The 19951-nt window shown below is 42.1% G+C and overlaps 1 protein-coding gene across 1 annotated transcript in view; it reads left to right on the top strand.

The window, feature by feature from the left end:
• Nucleotides 1-19951, top strand: part of USP53 (ubiquitin specific peptidase 53) — a 250197-nt gene that overhangs the window by 78715 nt on the left and 151531 nt on the right. Inside the window, exon 3 of the mRNA XM_078675936.1 lies at nucleotides 12033-12167. Within this exon, the coding sequence (XP_078532062.1) occupies nucleotides 12033-12167 (135 nt within the window). The remainder of the gene's footprint in view (nucleotides 1-12032; nucleotides 12168-19951) is intronic.

The following is a 19951-nucleotide window of genomic DNA, read 5'->3' as shown; positions in this document are numbered from 1 at the left end:
TTCCATGAGTTGTTAATGTTTACTTAAATCTGAGCAAGACCAAAACATTTTCAGTTCAAAGACTCACCATACACAGCTTTAATTAATAAGGGCAGTGTTTAGACTTTTGTAGGACTGGTACTCCATCCCAAAGTGACGGATATTCCAAATGCCTTATTACAAGGGCACTTGTGATCATTATGTATCTAAAAACATCAGGGCTCTCTTCAGAACCTCTGGGAGAGCATAGTTTCGCTTGCATGCATGGTGGGAAGTGGTATAGCCAAAAAACGATTACTTTGTCTTTGGCATTTGGGTGGATGCACCTAAGCCACAAAGATTCGTTTTTAATAGCCATATCCCAGTTTGTTGTCAGGGAAAATATAGATCCTTTGCAAAAACAGAATGAGAAAATAAGGGAAACTCCTACTCTCTCTGCGAGAGAATGTTCTAGACAGCCATTTATAGCTGAAGGAAAACAATCCGTTCTCCGCAAAGTATTTTGTCACTGCCTTTTCTCCATCTAAAAAAGACAGAGCAGTCGTAGTTGGCTAATATGGATAGCCGGTGACTCCATTTGGTTTGGAAGGGAGCAACCACAGGTTGATATTTACAGTCTGACTGTAGGAAATTGGGTTACTGGTTGATGTGGGGGGGGGGGGTAAAACCCTACTCAAGCAGTAACTACAATTCCTGTCGGGGTGAAGTCACAAGCAAACTCCAAATTAACCTGGGCTTAATCCTTTTGTAACTTGGCACAAAAACAGTTGGGCTTAACTTGGAGACAATGTGCAAAGTATTTATGCAGCCCTTCAAACAGTAATAAAGTGCCACACAACACAAGATAAATCCCACTCAAATTTTAAAAAGTACAGTAACATTTAATTAGTGCAATTCAATAAACTTAAATCCGTTCATAGTATTGGAATCATCCCATTTTTAAAGAAAAGCAAGAAAATAACTACTATTCAGAGGCCATGGTTATCTCTCCCCTTTAAGACTCAAAACCAGATTTGTCTCAAAGAAAGAAAGAGTTTTACTGGTTAACAATAGTTCCGTACCATGGATATTAAACAGAACCACAGCCTTAGAATCAGAGAAACTTCAAACACAATGTATACTGTGCCGGGTTCTTTAACAATACTGTTTTGCGTGCTACAGATTTCAAATTGCCTGTGTCTTCACAATAAATCTAGACCAAATGAGTACTCGGTTTATCAAAGGAAGATCTCTTCTAACTCTATAGTCAGCAGTATAGCGAGAACCAAGTGAAATAATGTACTGCTCTCTCATTCACAGTTAAAGACTTGCCTCCTCATTAGATCCCACATCTGGCTAGAAAATACCTCCTCACTCTCATACCTGGGGCTAGTTAATAGTTCCCCGGCCTGCATCACCATTCTTTGGGATAGGAAAGTTTGAATGCATTGGACCAGGGAAGCACGGTCACACTTTATTTTTACCTGTCAGTCTCTCATGTTTGTGAGTCGTAGGCATAGTCCATTTTCTGTGTGCTTTATTCTTCAAGTCTATTCCCTTACCCAGCACATCCACATTAAAAACTGGAAGCAGTATCTCAAAGTCATAAGACGAAAATGGCTAGGAGGCTGCCCGCACACTAATAAGCAAAGAGTCTCTGAGGGGAATACAGCGTGCCAGTGGGAAGAGGCGGCTTCATAAGACACTAAATCACATGAAACAGCAGGGCTTCTAGATATAGCTAAGATGCTGGGGACAGCAGGAGGCTGCAGATGTGGCTGTAGGAGGCTGCAAGGCAGTAGACGGAACCTTAGAAGACTGTAGTAAGAAAATTGGGTTGTAGACCGGAACAAGCATGATAGCGCAGACTAAACACTCCAATATTAGGGGTTTCCCAAAGAATGACATATTTGCAATATTTGTATGGAAACCGACAACCCAGGTCATTTGTTCAGACATTGCCGTAGCATGAATAACTAGTCTGTCAAAAAGGCAAACAAAAATTAAGGCTGCTAAACCAAAGCCATTTTCACGAGAATATCTGCACTCTTTCACTCCTCCATGTGCTGATCCTTAACTTGAGGTGAACATCCAAAAAAGGCACAGAAATTGAGATGAATATCAGCTCCGGATAGAAAGAAAAAAAAATAATTTCTAAAGTAGTAATTTTCAGAGCTGAAAACAGTAAAACAGTAAAACACGACAAAAAAACTTAATGGTAGACTTGCGATTCGCATACCATTCAAATTAATATTCAGCTAAGAGGAAGTAGATTTCTGCATCAGATAATGAAGTGTTACATATACCGAAAAGAGCCACATACCTCTGGCAAAACAAGTTAGGTGCTTTGGCATCAATCAGTAGATGATTCACTGTAACATTCTAAGAAATCTATAAAAAAAACTGGTAACTCTTAAGGAAGGCAGAACGGGACCGAAGTTGAACAGGCACTGAATAAACCAGACTCGTACAGCTATTTTCACAAAATAAAATTAAAATTACAAAGCAGAGGAAATAATTTCCCAAGGGAAAGAAAGTAATAGCAGAAAGAACATCCAGCATACGTAGTTATTCACAGGACAGCGTCCCTGATTAAATTAGAAGAAACCATCTGAGTTACAATTGAAATAAATAATTGTTTTCGTTAGTTCTGATATTAGATTTATCATCAATGAGCTGAGGTGGGTAAATAACTTTAGACTGACGCTAAAGGAATAGTTATCACACCATCTAGTTAGGCTTATAGATTAAATTGAATGTTATCCTTCTCAAAGCCCTGATTGATGGATGGGATAGAGATTGTACTGTTGAGCATTTTATAAAACAGAGACCTCCAAACCTGAAAATACAAACAGAAAAAACAATTTTCTCCTCAAAATATGCTTATCACATTTTCAAAAAAAGGGAAGGAATAATACAATTTAATGGCAGTCAAAGACTACTCCTCTGCGGACAACTGCATAATAGTAAAAGTACATTGAGGACCTCCATACAAGTATTACAATACAACCGACCAGGCTCCTGTAAGAGGTCCGAGGTAGGCACGTGCCCTCCCAGTGAAAAGAACAGGAGAGTCTTAGCAAGGGCCTGTGCACTATAACCTCTCGTTTTGATCAAGATCTTTTCATGAGATGTGCAAAGAAAGACATTATGGGAAAATAAAGTTGCAGTTGCAAGATAGTCTTCAGCAGATAGTTGAACAATAGTAATGGAACAATTTAGGACTATGCAAAAGTGTGACTGCAAAGCCCACTGTGGCCCCTAGAGAGTATGCTTAGAAAAAATAATTTTCAAACCAGATTCTCTGGTTTCGCTGGTTATTCGTCATAGTATGAACCTACTCGGCACGTTGAGATGTCCGTGCTCTTTTGACAGATTGTATGATCATAATGTGCGTTGGTTTATTGTGCACCAATTTAAAAAATGTAAATGACAGATTTAAGTTCCGAGTAATAACAATGTCACAACCTCCCAGTATATGAAGAACCTGTTGGAAAAGATGGAAAGAGGCTGAAGATTTTTCACTTGATAAGGAAACACATGGACATGTAACAGAAGATCCATCTGATATTGGAACAAGGTATTCAAAGGCTCTCATGTTCACTCCTAACCCGAGATGGGGATAAAAATGGAGGGGCTGGTGGAAGTATAGGCAGTGAACCAGGGTATGTAAGAAAAATATAAAATAGAATTTTCTAGAAAGGGATTGTGCACATCATCAGTTAAGTAGCAATAACGTTGCAAGATAGTCTTCAGCAGGTAGTTGCACAATAGTAATGGAACAATTTAGGACTGTGGAGAATCTATGTCCAATTAGAAGAATATCTGGCAAGGTATAATATGGCAAAATAAAATACGATAAAAAAAGGACAAACACAAGAGAAAGAGCAAAAACAACAACGTACTGTGATAGCATAAGAGATTTAATTACAAAAATATTTTTGATATAAATATATTCAATTATACATATTTTTAAAAAAAAACAAATTCATTAAAACATAAACAGGTTTTTCAATCAAAATGATACACAATATTCCGGGGAATGTTAGAGTATTGATCGTTCCCAGAATTGATCGAAGAAACTATCTGTCGACGCGTTTCGACACATACAATGTGTCTTCATCAGGACAATTTCAGCATAATTCTTCAAACATGGAGAGACAGTTTTTCGAGATTTTTATGTTCAAGTTCATAAGTAAAAATAAATGTCTGTTTTGAATTGTAAATCTGTTAACGTCCTACATATGTTTTGTGACGAATCTTCTATTAAAACACGTAAGGTGAAAGTAGTTTCTGCAATACGCCAGGTGTTATCTTGCAATCTTTTGTTCAAATACAGATGCTTACAGCGTTTCCTCAGAATACGGTAATATTTCCGGTTAAATAAAAAATACCTTAATGCTGTTCATCACATCCTTCAAAGATCGAGTGACCTGATCAAGAAAGCACGGCAAGGCTTCAGACTAGTTATACCATGCGAAAATCAAAGGGGCAGCGTAGAACGTGATTCTGCTGTCCTGATAACAAGGCAAGTTAAAACCGCTGTCTACTCCCGGCTTTATGTTAAGTTGAAGTCGGAAGTCCGCAGAGCTTCACCCGTCTATATGCCTCTTAAATAAGCTTTTGCAATATTCTGAAAACGGCGTGGCGGGTAGCATCTGGTAGCGTCTGGTAACTCGTCCGTTTTTTTTACACGGACGAGTTACCAGACGCTACCAGATGCTACCCGCCACGCCGTTTTCAGAATATCGCAAAAGCTTATTTAAGAGGCATATAGACGGGTGAAGCTCTGCGGACTTCCGACTTCAACTTAACATAAAGCCGGGAGTAGACAGCGGTTTTAACTTGCCTTGTTATGGGGACAGCAGAATCACGTTCTACGCTGCCCCTTTGATTTTCGTATGGTATAACTAGTCTGAAGCCTTGCCGTGCTTTCTTGATCAGGTCACTCGATCTTTGAAGGATGTGATGAACAGCATTAAGGTCTTTTTTATTCAACCGGAAATATTACCGTATTCTGAGGAAACGCTCTAAGCATCTGTATTTGAACAAAAGATTGCAAGATAACACCTGGCGTATTGCAGAAACTACTTTCACCTTACGTGTTTTAATAGAAGATTTGTCACAAAACATATGTAGGACGTTAACAGATTTACAATTCAAAACAGACCTTTATTTTTACTTATGAACTTGAACATAAAAATCTCGAAAAACTGTCCCTCCATGTTTGAAGAATTATGCTGAAATTGTCCTGATGAAGACACATTGTATGTGTCAAAACGCGTCAGATATCAGTTTCTTCAATCAATTCTGGGAACGATCAATACTCTAACATTCTCCGGAATATTGTGTATCATTTTGATTGCAAAACCTGTTTGTTTTAATGAATTTTTAATTTTTTTTATGTATAATTGAATATATTTATATCAAAAATCTTTTTGTAATTAAATCTCTTATGCTATCATAGTACGTTGTTGTTTTTCCTCTTTCTCTTGTGTTTGTTACTTTTTTATCGTATTTTATTTTGCCATATTATACCTTGCCAGATATTCTTCCAATTGTCTTGCCTGGGTATTTTACTTTGCCTCAAATTGCTTTACCCTGACCCAGGAAATGTATTTCCTTCAGGGGGTCCTTGTTTTATCTCTAGAGAATCTATGTCCAGCCTGCTGGTCCGAGCAGCTAATTCTTTGGCTATACTTGGACGTCACAATCGCCAGATGTGGTGTGACCTGTCCCCGTATCTCGATCAGTTGCCAGAAGAAGGAAAGAAAGATATGAATGATAAGAAAGAAAGGAGCCAGTGTCCAGTGACAGCGATGAGACAACTTCTGCGTCCTCTTTCAGAAGGTCTGTAAAAAGGGGTAGAGCTTCTCTTCCACCTTCTGAGTAACGCCCTGGTAAGGCCTTGAAAAAGACCTCTGATAGGTCTGAAGGGCTTAGTCCTGTCGAATCTCCTCACTGAGGTGTAAAAAGGTAAGGACTTTCAAAAAGAAGTAAGACTTGAGAGGAAATCCAGTTCTGCTCCTCCAATGTCTCCTCCTGAGGCTTCTAAGACCTTCAAAAAGCCTTCATCGTTGCCTTCTGAGGTAAAATCAGCAAAAAAGACCCACTCGTCGACGATGATCCTTGTCTTCAATATATAACCTTTATTTAGCACAGGTGGCACATGCTTTAAAGAAGGCCTTTTTCTCTTTATCTGACATCCTGGAGAAATTGTTGAAGAAAAAAGTGTTGAAAAAGATGTAGAATCCAAGTTCTAGGGAAAAAACTGAGCAGAGCTCAGTGGAGACTCCCTTGCACAACGTGCGGTAGAAAATCTGAGTTTCTGAGCTTCTCTCAGGAGGATTCTAAGGGGTGAGGCTAATCTGATTGGTTGGTCATTTTTTTATTTTGGTCTCTTTTACAAAAAGAGGTGGATAGGTTACAAAACAAGAATGGGCCTAGGCCTAGGTTCTGTTTTAGTGATGGTTTCTATTGCTATTTTATGTATACCGGGTACTCCCATTCCCTTGGTGTTTTTTATGGCCTATTTCTATAACGAAAGACGCTCCTCACGATCACGCAAAGTCTTGGTAGAAAAGGTGCGGCATATCTTGCAGTCTGCAGCTTTGTGGTCTGAGTACAGACAGTAAATGCAGTCCTGGTGCTTGTCTTCAATATATAACCTCTTTTTAGCAAAGGTGGCACATGCTTTAAAGAGGGCCTTCTTCTCTTTATCTGCCATCCTGGAGAAATTGTTGAAGAAAAAACTGTTGAAAAAGATGTAGATCCTGTTTTAGTGATGGTTTCTATTGCTATTTTATGTATACCGGGGACTCCCATTCCCTTGGCGTTTTTTATGGCCTATTTCTATAAGGAAAATATTTCTGCAAGCACCTTGGATAATTTTGAAGCCTGGTGGCGATTTGCAAGATACAGTTTCTGCACTACATGGTTGTGCAACTGAATATCCGATGAGCGAGAGAGAGAGGGCGAAAACGTAGGAGACTGGGGGAGAGCCAGTAAGAGAGAGACAAAGACTAGTCAGTGTTAAGTATTTTTTGTGTGCAGTTTCTCCTTGTTGTTTGTCACCTTTGGCAGTACGTCCCCTGACCCTAAGCTTGAAATGTTTAAATTGAAAACAGGATTCCCTCTTGATTTGCTCAGGAACACAAATAACGAAAAAGTGCTTACCTCGAGTTGAAAAAAACATTTAATTAGAGCAAACACAGTTTATTTGACTTTGCAGTGCATTTTCATCATTGGGCGAATTTAAAAGCCAGCAGGTTGGCATGGATTCTGCAGACATTGCTCACAAAATTAGCTTGGCCTGTGCTCGGCAGGTTTACTTCAATCCATTTTTAGCTCTGCAGTGTGCTCCCCTCTCTCTATGTATTGAACTTGGTATTCTATTTCTTGATTTAAGAAGCACGGTTAGCTGTAAACTAACATCTCTATTTGGTGTCTCTCAGGTGATGTATCTGAGGCATCTTTGTGGGAAGCTTTTTGAAAGAATAATTGTTGAGGTATCCCCTCTTTTTAATCCATGCTACTGGACCATATTGGTAGCCAGATTTTCATTGGTAACATTGATTTTGTTGTGCGCCGTCAGCTTTCCCGTCTGCCACGGTGTCTGACCTATTGACGCGTAGAAAGATCTAGCTGCCTCTTCTCCTGGTGGTTGTTGGTGGCATGGCTCCGGCCCACCATCTTGCCTGTTAGCACTTTAGTGTTCTCACACATCCTTACATAAAAGGTTGATGCTCACGCGGACCTGACACCAGTGCGCCAGAGGAAACCCCGTCTGCACCCGAACATCGCCAGGACCCCTGTTCCCTTGAATTTAGAGGTTGGTGATTCCACTAGAATCTACCACTCTGCAACAGCCTTACATCAGTTTAGAGATTCACTTCTAGCCCCTTTAGATACTCGTTGCCCAAACCGCTTTCCACTCTGTTTTGAGGGCCCTACGGCTTGTCGAATGTACAGTTATTCCTGCATATCCAACACTATCAAAGCAAGTACCCAAGAAGTAAACAACGCTATTCATACTAACTACATCAGACAGGACACAGTTCACATATTCTCTGAGACTATTGTATCTTATTCCCCATCCCAGGTTTCTTTCGGTTCAAATAGCCTTTTTTGCAATATAAGATCTCTACCAAAACATGCAACTCTGGGATTTGATCTCTTCTCTATCTCCAGAGATCTGTTTTTTAACAGAAACCTGTCTGAGCCCTACTACCCTTCCGTCAGTTACTTTAGCTCTGCCAGGAAATTACTATATACTCAGACTGTAGAGAGAGGCTACAGTAGGAGGCGGTATTGCCATTGTTTTTCAAGACCCTATTGACTATCTTTCATTGACTCGCTAATCTAAAAAACATTTTTTAACTCCATTTTTACAGTAACAAAAAAGGCACTGCTCTGTAATTGCAATTCAACAAGTACAAGAAGAGCAATACATTTCATCCCCCTCCCTAGTCCTTGCAGACATACATTTGACATTAAGTAGAGGCAGAGGACTAAGTAATGCGGGGGGGGTCTAGCTCCACAGCATACAAACCAAGGAAGGTGCCCTATGTAGTGTCGTCATTGGCACCCCTCTCATTGTTGTGTCTGTAGGCGTTGAGATAGAGTGATTTTGCTGAAATAGGGAGCTGAGTGATTTTGCTGAGATAGGGAGCTGGGTGTATCTTCCAGCGTAAGGAGATAGTCTCGTAATGGCTGCCATATGTCACTGGGTCTAGATGAAATTGGTTGCCAGCTAGCGTATAATTCGCAGGTAGCTTTACAGTGGATTATGCAATTGAGCCATGCTTTTTGTGTAGGAGGGTGCCTGCTGCCACATTTTGTGGCAATTTCCCATTTAGCCAGCATAAGGAAAATGGCAACGAAACAGCGTGAGGAATTGGGGGTGTCTTGTACATATCCCAAGAGCGCCAACACCGGTGAGGTCATGCTTGACAGCTCTGCAAATATGGCTCACCAGTACTGGGCTATCTTGTCACAGGTCTGCGTAATGTGAGCAAAGTGCGATGATGGAACGTGGCATTTGGGGCATACGTATAAACGTGAGGGGTCTATCTAGTGTAGTTTAGCCGGTGTATATACCTGCCATTGAAATTTTAAACAAAGTAGTTTATGGCGTTGATTGAGAGAGATCGTCCGCGTCTACATACAGCAGTAGTACCACTAGGAGTCAGGCAGTGGGTGGTCAAGGCCATGCTACCAGGCTGCATGAACCTCCGTGTCTCTAGCTGGGAGCAGGTCCAAACATGACTTGTAGAGTTTAGATATCAGGTGGTCCCCACATGTATCTGTGATAAGTAGCGTCAAGGGTGGCAAATCGTCCAGTTCCAGGGGAGAACGTGCGCCCTAAGCCCCCCCTGTAACTGCTTCAACATGAACTGGTCCATCAGCCGAGCTGTCCGGAAACGATTATCCTCCGTCCTCGAGAATATATGTCTTCCTGGGAAAAGGTCACCTATGGCGGTCAGAGAGTATTTAGTAAGGGTTCGGCGCACCAGTGACTCCTAGGTGATGGGCAGCCAGGGGGGGGCTGACGAGTACAGTAAATGACCGGTCATGTGGACCAGCCGCTTCCATGCCCAGCTAGGCGTGCACACCATCAGGATGTCATGGGGTCCTGTAGCAGCCCCGTAGGCAGCAATACAGCCAGTGGCAGTGGGCCGGCGAGGTCCGCTGCCTGCTAAGCTTATGTTATTCGAGCATCAGGATGGTACCGGTGATATATGAAGCAGCACTGGGCCACGCTAACATTTTTAGAGTATATTTATCATATTGCGATGATTTTCGTAGATCAATGTTTTAAACTGGTTCAAACTGAAGGCGCCATTATTTCTTTACCCGACTATCTCATTGACTTTCCCACCTATGCCCACCACTGCTCTTGGCTTGTGGCCCGTTTGCTCTGTTTCGTTTCTTTGTACTGTCACCCCTCTCTCTCTCCCTGTTGTATCTCCTTGCTTCTTGCTGGGACGTTGTGAGATACTACCTTTTTTTTCTTATTTAAAGAAGTATGCTTCTGATAAGTGCTACCTTGTATTTGCAGATTTGATCGTTAGCTGAAAATGAGATTCCAAAAATGATATTGTACTTATTAGGAGGAAGCTATGTTGAAATGTATTCTCAATAGTTCACCTTGCCTGTATTGTTGATTTGGCTAGCTCTGTAAACCATGACCAACATGGAGTCTCTAACAATGGAATTTCTACGTTAGAGAGAATAGCTCCCTTAGTGCTCTTTTCTGTTGAATGTTCTGTACCTAAAGTCGCCTGGAGGAGAGGGGTGGCGATATGTAGGAGCTGCCCACACAGGAGTGATGTGCGTAATCTTATGGGAATTCTGTTAAAACCGGTAGTCATGAATGCTGATTGGCATGGTGCAGTGAGATCACATGTGCAAATTAATAGGCTCAATTTTGTGGTGGGGAAGGATAGTGTTTTTTATTTTTCTTCATCAAATATTTTTATTGTCAACAGCCGTGATAGTCCTTTAACATCCAGGATTGCAAATGATACAACATATGTCATAGCAGTATTGATGTTGACCTTTACAATAATAAAATAAAAGGATTTGAAGACTAATAATTTCAAACCAAAAACATCAACAATAAACAGCAGTGCCATATATCCAATATATATATACTAATACATGCAGTTCTCGACCATCTCAACCTAATAATCATGCAATTACTACGGAATTTTGTGAATCATTGTCTTGTCATCACAACGACTACCCATCTGTCGGCATACCTGAAGTGGATTCCCAATACAATCCCAGATATTCCACCCACCTCTTCCAAGTCTTGAAATGTTTCTGGGAGTATCCCTTGGCCTTAAACACTGGTATCTCCAGCCCCTTAAAAAAATCATGACCCTTCTTCTATACCCCGACTAGCGGTGGGGACATGTTTTTCCATGCCCTAGCAATGTCGCGCTTCGCCAATGTTAGGCCGAGATGTAATAAATGGGGCTTGTATATGTTGCCACTGATACCATCGGTGATATGGAGTATGGCCAATTTTGGTGAATAAGGGATGTCCCATCCTAGTATATCTGAAAGGCACATGATTACCCCTGTCAAAACTTCAAAAGTGCTGTACAGTGCCATACAGTGTACGTAAGAGTGCCTTCAGCAGTTTCACAGCGCAAACAGAAACGAGAGTCTACCAGTCCCGCCCTCCAGAGCCTATGTCTCATATAATAGACCCTGTCTAAATATTTAAATTATAGGAGTCATAGGCGTGCTGCAATGGCGGCATCACGTGGAGACTCAAATGCTTCACCCAGTCATCATTATCAATGGAACCTAAGTCGTTTTGCCAGGCGCCACTTGTCGTGTCTAATGTTGTGGGTGCGTTTATCACCAGTGTTCGATAATTCTTTGTGATCTTATGATCACCTAGTACCCCCATAAGGACCTTGGCCTATATAGGGTTGAAGTCGGGTATATTGTAAAGGTGCGTGATATATGGGGAGAAAGCATACCGAAACTGGAGGTACTTGTAAAACTGCAGGCGGGGCATTTTGTATTCATTTTGTAGCTCTTGAAAGGATTTCAGGGTCTGCCTGTGAAGAACATCTCCCACTGTAGAAATACCGATGGCTTCCCATCCTTCAAAACCTGATAATGTTAGTAGTTGAGGCAAGAGACCATTATGTTAAAGGGGGCTTCCCTCGTCAATTTACCCTACCACCCGACCCGGCGTAGCGACTGCCTCCAAAATAGAAACACCATTTTGGTTGCCAGAGGCAACCTTTGGATTGTCGGACCAGAATATAAGATCGTGTGTAGGGGTGTAGTGTCCATCACCCAATGCTCAACCGCGTAAGCAGGATCATATCTGTCTCCGTACCACCAGGCATTTAGGATAAGAAAGTGAGAGGTGGCATTGTATGTTTGGATATCTGGGGTGGCAATACCGCTACTATATGTAGATTGGAAAGATGTCTTCATGGCAATAGTGTTTTTTTGTGTATAAAATTCATTTTTTTGAATTACTGTTGATTCGTTTTTGTTTTTTTAAGTTTTCAGATTAACTGTGTATATTTTGTTTGTTCTAGTCTATATTTGCAGAGTTTCAACATAGCCAAGAGAAAGCCCTCCCATCAGATATCATGAGAAATGCCCTGGCCGAGAGCTTTAAGGATGAACACAGGTTTCAGCTCGGATTAATGGATGATGCCGCAGAATGCTTTGTGAGTATTGTTTTTAGTGCTTTTGAAATTTTCTTCTAACATGCACGGTGGTGCAGCTAAGGGACAGTGTAATGATCTCCCTGAGGGTGCAAATGAACCAGCTTTAATGTACTGTTATCCAGTATTGGGGTATCTTTCATAGATTCACATGCCTGAATCATTCCCCGTCGCCGAGGCGGGAGTCCCACGGTAAATACAAAAGTAGTGCCAAGAGTAAATAACAGTAGTAGGCTAAAAGAAAAAGCCTAAGGCCTAAGTCTTAGTAGACTACATCATTATAGTAAAAAGAACCAAACAGTGGCCCCAGCCAATCAGCTGCTAGCACCCTCTAGAACCTTCCCAGCAGAGGCAGTTCTCCTCAGATTTTCACCGCACATTGTGTGTGAAGGGAGTCTCCCTGAGCTCTGCTCAGTTTCTTCAGCTTTTACTTCTTTTTGGATCATCTAAGATCATACTTCTTTTCTCTGACCCTATTAAGGCAGTAATATGGCAGAGTGGCAGAAAACAAGGTAATAGACCGCGAAATATGTCTAACCTTTTCCTCAATAACTCTCACATTCTGAGAGATGAGGCTATTATTGGGACTATAGAGACTTTAATCTTCCACTTCTGATGAGGACAACAAGGATTCTTTCACCTCATAGGAGAGGTCAAAGGGAGAGGTCGCGCCAGGAACCTCCAGAGGGCGTGGAAAAAGGCCATAAAGACTCACCTTGAGTCTTGATAAGGCACTTCACACAGAGAGAGGCAATTGGAAAAAATCTTCCTCAGAGGCTGATCCTACAACTCCCTTTTCATCCCTGTATTTTAAAATCTGTTTAGTTGAACAAATGACTTTCTTAACTCAGATTTTATGCTGTTCCATGTCTTTGCGGAACTTCATTTTCTGGTGGATACTTCTATCTGCATATTCCTCACCCTAGAATACTTTACAGGCACCAGACTGGATTTGGATAACTTTCTCCATAGCAATGCTCCCGAGTGACTAGGGGGGCTGAGACAAGTTTCTTTCTTTATGCATTTGCCAACGTAGATCAGGAGCACTGCTGTCAATCTTGTTGGTTTTCCTAACTACTCCGAAAATAATTTCACCACTGTGCTAGGGAACTATATCAAAACCCAAAACTACATGTTTCAAGCCAAGCCGTGACGGTAGGAAGCAGATAATAGTTACAGACCCACAGGAGGTGTGCCTTTGTTGCCTGGGCTCGCTCTATGAGCCTAAATTGATGTGTCATCGTTCACCCAAATGCGATCTGAGATTGAGACGCAAAGTTGTATGCCATCGAACAGAAGAAGTTCAAGCCTACGTATAAATCTTGCTCCCAATCCAAGTTGCGGGCACTAACTGAGTCCCAGATGCAAGGCTGTTCCCGCAATCACTCAACTTTGCACTCAAAGTCCTCCTGTAAGTTGTAGTCCAAGGGCAAGCATTATAAATTGAAGCAGGACACAACCCCACCCTGCCACTCTCACTCCAAAGAGAAGGCGTGTGGGGATCACAGTGTTAGTCGCGCCCCGTCAAGTTCTCTGGCCATGTAACAGATTCCTCAGATGGTCTGATATGCCCCAAATTTTCTGGACCGTCCTCTAACCTGCAGCAGATTGAGACCTTTAAGGAAGCCTTGCTGCACATTTTCATACATTTTCTGCTTCCTCTGGCATGCCTTCAGGCCCTATGGAACTTGAGGCTTCTCCAGTCAGGCTAAGGTCGCCGGGCCAATCCCCAGTACTGTCTGTCTCATTTGGGCCTGTTGCCGGGCTCATACTGATACTGGTACATATGTCTTTTCCAGCCCCTGATCCATGCTGGCCCCTTCTACAACAGTGCTGGACCAACACCATCAGGATCAGAAGAGGATCTGGTGCTAATTCCAATGTTGGACCCGAAACCGACTTCGGCTTAAGCCCAACCAATGTCAAACTATGAAATCCCAAAAGTGCAACAGTTGCCATGCAACTTGACTTTAACCCAGTGCCTCTGCCACATTACTTGTACCAGCAGATGCTCCATTATCTATTTGGTTCTGTCTGTGATCCCATGCAAGAGCATGGGGCACCCCACAATGTTGAGGATGGTGATATGGTGATGGAGATGGCTTGCCCCTCATTATGCTGATGATGACAGGACTATGACACCTTGCCGGAGACATAACTGGCCTCCGGACCTTCAGCGAGTCATGCTGAGACACTGCAATTACAGCTACCTTCAGTTGAGACCAAACTAAATAACCTAGTAGAGATTTTACAGCCTTGGCCAACTACTTCTGAGCGCTTGCTTCCTTTTAACAATGCCCTCCCTGATGCTTTGATGGCCATTTGATGGAAGCCTGGTTCTTATCTGCCTGTGACTAGGTAGATGGCCAGACATCACTGACCAGCTCCTGTTGAACTGGATTTTCTTTCCAAGCAACCTAACAGACAGTATTGCGGCTTTTGTGCATGTTTTCTTCTGCCAGTCTAACATTACCATCCGCATATGCTGTTTTCTTGCTGGTTTGTTACACACACGTTCCCTGTGGGCCTAACCAGCGAGCTCTTGCGGCAATCTCAGAAGACCTTAGGTCCTGTTAGGCCCAGATGATTTATGATGGACAGGATGCAGCCAAAAATGTTATCTGCACAGATGGATTGCCTGGGTAGGGTAGTCGGTGCTGTTGTTGTACTTCATAGACAAACATGAATGCATTACCACAGATTTCTCCAGGGATGTACAGGCCTCCGTCTTGGTTATACCCTTTAATGGGTCCCTCCTGTTTGGTAAGAAGGCAGACTCTGCGTTAGAGCGTTTTAAGAGCAGTAGAGCTGTGGTGCACTCATAGGGATTGTTAAACTCTTAAACGTTTTTTGCATTAATTTAGAACATTTTTGAGGCTATTATAGCGGTCTAGGTTATAGACAGAGAGAGCCTTCCTCACTAATCTAGTATGCACCACAGACCTTTCAAGGCCACGTATGTGGGTCTGGCCTGCAGTGTGTGGCCTTAGTTGTGCATGCCCAACCGGAGGGGGGCAGAATTCGACATTGGCTATCCATCCTGTCCGACAGGTGGGTCTTATTTATAGCTCATTCAAAATGGTTATACAATGCCTTTTCTTTCTGTCCCTCCCACTATTCCTCCCAGACCAGAGGAATTTCAGACAATCCCCTGTCCATTCTGTTAAAGGTGGTGTGGGTGTTGCTGTTCAAGGGTACTATCCAGAGGGTTCTGCCTTTAGAAAGTTGAGGAGGTTGGTACACTCATAATTTTCTTGTTCTGAAGAAGAAAAGGGACCTATGGCCTCTATGCCTTCCTGCAACGAAAAAGTTCAAAATGCGAATCCTGGCCCTGAGTCTGTCTGTTCTGGACTTGTGGGACTGGATTGTGTCTTTAGATTTTCAGGATGGGTCTTTTCATATAACTGTCCCGCAGTCAATCAGACTTTATTGGCTGTTCAAAATAGACCAAGAGCATTTTCAGTATTCCGTCCTCCACTTCAGCCTCACCAGCACCCCTTGTCTGCTCACAAAAGTGAGTGTGGTTGTCGATGCCCATCTTCTGAGTTCGGGGATACCAGTTTTGCTGTACCACGATGACTGGCTGTTGAAGGTGTTTGCCACAGTCCGTGTTGCACCTCCTCTGGACGATGGGTAACCTTCTTATATTGTTTAGGTCCACTATCAGTGAGTGAAAGTCCCACCTGGCTTCCTTTCATTGGGGTTCTCCTGTATACAGTGGAGTCCAAAGTGTTCCTTCCGATGCAACGAGTCCAGGACTATCAGGCTATGATCCTGATGTTTCAGGGTCGGTGCTGGATCACAGTGAGAGCAATTCTGAGACTTCTTAGGCTCCTGCATTCTGCTCATAAGCTATGCCAGATGGCACATACATGCTTTGCAATGGAATTCGAGGTTCCAGTGGGCGCAGCACCAAGGCTGATGTCATTTATTTTATACAATTTATTAGGCGTGCGAATACCCAAGGGTCTTGGGGGAGATGGCTTGAGATATCCAGTAGGAGCTGCTCTGGTGGAATTGGTTCAGCTACTGGCCCCTCTTCCTTCCCCACCTAGAGGTGATGTACATGTCCCTGCTGGAATGTGGAGGTCATCTGGGAGAGATGATGGTCAGGAGAATGGCTTCACGTAAGGGCTGGATCCATATCATTCTGCTGGAGTTGCAGGCCATTCATCTGGCTCTGAAAGCCTTCCTGCTGTCCAGCAAAGGGAAGCTTGTGTAGGTTCTCATGGACAACTCTACCACCATGAGGTTGTGGTTTTGTGTCATGAGGCACTTCTGGAAGTGACTGGAAGACCAGGGTATTTTCCTGATCATAAACCACCTAGCAGTGTCCCTGAATGCCAAAGCAGACAAACTGAGCCAGCATCATCTGGCAGATCATGAGTGTTCTCTACATCCTCAGGTGTTGGACGGTGTCTTCCACCAGTGCAGGAAGTCCTGATTTGAACTCTCCACCACTGAATATGTAGTGTAGAATGTTTCTTGATGGTATTTATATAATAACACGCCTCATTAGGAGATGTATTCTCGATGGAATGGAACACAGAATTCCTGTATGCCTCTCTACTTACCCTGAAACTCCTGCCCCGGGTTCTGAATAGGATCAGGAGTGACTGGACCAGGAGAGTGTGGTACCTGTCCCTTCTGAGCATGAGCGTCTGTCCTTCTATTAGGCTACCACCTTGCAAGAACCTCCTTCCTCATCAACAGGAAAGGGTCCTCCACCGAATCTGTCAATCTACACCTACATACGTGGAGAGTGAGCTGTGACAATTGATTGCTTTTGATCTGCCTCCTGAAGTAATGGATGCCATCCTTTCATGAAATCCATTATGTAGAGAGCTTTGACAAATGTGCGGCCTGGTGTGACATTTGCAAGATTGACACAGGATTCACAGGCAAAGCTGTCAGATGTCTATGTGTTTGTTTTATCTTTGACCCAGCCAGGCCTTGCAGTGGGAACTAGTAAAGTTTATATTTCGGCTAATTTTACCTTTATGTATTTGTTGGGTTAACTCTCTTTTTTTTAAATCGCCTGTTCTTATGAGATTAATTAAAGTTGTGACACACAATTTCCGTCCCAAACCATTTGTGATGCCACAGTAGGACCTTAACTTGATTTGATCTTGATGTTTCTCATGTGTATCCCCTTCAAGCAGATGCATAGCTGCTCACTGTATCCCCTGACTTTAAAGACTGTTTTCCTTATTGCTCTTACATCTGCTAGTTGTGTGAGTGTACTTCTGGCAACCGCCCTACGCCTTCTTCCCAGAAATTTGGTGCTGAGGAGTCTGGCGACATTCTTACCAAAAGTTGTGACTCCCTTCCACATTGGGAATTCTACTACCCAACCAGCATTCTTTCCTCCTCCTCGCCCTTTAAAAAGAGGAAAAGCTCCAGTGCTGTACCCCTAAAGGGTTTTAAGTATACCATGCACCAGTGAGTGGACGACCAATGTTTTGTGAGGTTCTCCAGAGCAAAAGAAGGTAAGCTGGGTCGAAAATAACACTTTCATTGTCAATAGTCCTCTGCATTAAAGTCTTCTATGCAATGGCTAAGAAGCAGCCTTCGGTAGGTCTGAGGGACATTCATAGGAGCGAAGGTTGTTATCACTGCATTGGCTTGCGGGGTGCCTGTCTTTGATATCTGCTAGGCTGCAATATCTGAGTCGTGCATACATTCAGGAAGCATTGCTACCTTGATAGTTGGTTCCAAAGGGAAGGACATTTCATCAACTTTGTCCTGCAACACTTTTTGGTCTGAGTCCACTTTAGACCGTCCACCTGGAGTGGTACTGCTTTGGTATCGATTGTAAAGTAAGGAATTTGCAGTTCTAAGTATCCATCAGAAGAACAAGTTACTTACTTTGTGTAATCTCTTTCTGATGTACACTCTTTCTAATTTCATATTTCTTCCTGCCCTCCCTCCATCCCACCTATTCTTTGGAGTTAACATCTTTAATGACCCAAGTTAGTATTCAGCATACTGGTGCCAACAGTTGTTGATGCTCTGCATCTGAGGGCGCAGAAAGGGAAAAGACAAAAAACTGAGATCATGAGGGTGGCACTTAAATACGGCTGTGCTCAGTGACATTCGGGTTTGTATAGTGCAGAGAGAAAGTTTTCCGGATCCAGTGTGGTACCTGTAGAGTATTCTGTGGTGTTGAGAATTCACTAGAAAGCGCATTCGTGAAGAAAAGTGCTTCAGAAAAGTTTTTTTAAATGTAATTGTTGGTGCATAAGTCTGTATAAATATGTTTTTTGGAAGGAGCAAAATGCAAGGCTGACGGCTTTTGCTGAATTAATCCTGTAGATTGACCTAATGGAGCAGTGACCTTGAGAAAATGCATACCTAAAAGAAAAATTAAGCAGTTCATAAAATAACAAAATGGTGACATTTGCCAAGGCATCCTTACAAAATTATTATTTAGTACAACCCCAAAAGGGAACTCAGTGAAATGATTGTGTTTAATTTAATTGCTATATCGATTTCCCCGAGAACTTAAGAGTTTTTGCTGATGCGAAATCATTTGCGCATCATGACTGTGCTCTGTGTATTTTTCAATTTCTTATAATCATGTTTCTTTATACAGCAACAGTTTTTCTTAGTGAAATCTGGCAATTCGTTCTCCAGTCATTAAACGTACTCACTCCTTGTTCTCCCCTAAACGTTTTTCATTCTTTTGGTTCTGTTTACAGTGGGATACACCTTAATATGAGCTCCCATTAACTCACTGTAACTGCTCTGACTTCTTACAAAACTAACTCATGATTTGGGAGGACTGAGTCACCCTGCTTCTCTCAACAATTGTAGGTAAGGGTAGAGACCACTGTTGTTTGCCTGTGACTTTCAAAAGAACTAAAACAGGTTCTTGGTTTGGCCCTGTTATTTACCTGGGTCACCTAACTGAACTAGAGTCCAATTTCTACTGTGAAGCTGGAGTGGAGCCATTGCAGAACGGCAAATACTGGTCTCATCAATTTTGGTCCATACATGGCCATGATCAGTTATGTTGAACGCTGCCCAAAAGGCAGCAAAACAGCCCTATAAATATTCAGTATTGCAGGACTTGCGATTGATTTACCAAAGGGTGAATATTTTCTGTTAGGCAGTTGGCCCAAGGCAAAAGCCAACCTGTTCTAAAGTTATCACATTTAGCGTAGTCCTTTTGTCCTCTAATAATTGAAGTGAAACATTACAAAATATTTTCAAAAGCAGTACTAAAAATAAATTGGTCTGCATGAGCAGCGGTTGCTTTCTATCTCCATTATTTTTGTAGAGTGGGTTGTTTAAAGAATCTTCTCACGATTTAGGGGAGCCTCCCAGTAGATGCAGAAAACGTAAACAGGCAAATGCTGTATTACCAACAATTCAGGACCTTTCCTAAAAAAATATATATATATATATATATATATATATATATATATATATATATATATATATATATATATATATATATATATATATATATATATATATATATATATTATTCTTTTACTGGTTCAAGACTACTTGGTTTTATTTCTACAGATCTCCCTTCCTGAGAGGTCTTATAATTGATATCCTTCCAAGTTATACTACCAGATTCGTTACCTTTTCTGGGTTGGCATGATTAACACTTTATGTGTTGTGATGTATTGCCACGTGTCATGGAGGGGAGACATTGTTAGATCCTTAACACCAAAGGAACGTCAATAGATTTTTTAGAGGATGCTAATGCTGAAAAAGGCAGTGCCAGTGCTCAGTTAGAAAGTTTGGCATTTTCCTTCGCAGATCAAGAATTC

Source organism: Lissotriton helveticus, chromosome 2_1, assembly GCF_964261635.1.
Source record: "Lissotriton helveticus chromosome 2_1, aLisHel1.1, whole genome shotgun sequence".
NCBI classification, from domain to species: domain Eukaryota; kingdom Metazoa; phylum Chordata; class Amphibia; order Caudata; family Salamandridae; genus Lissotriton; species Lissotriton helveticus.
This window is presented reverse-complemented; position numbering and strand designations above follow the sequence as displayed.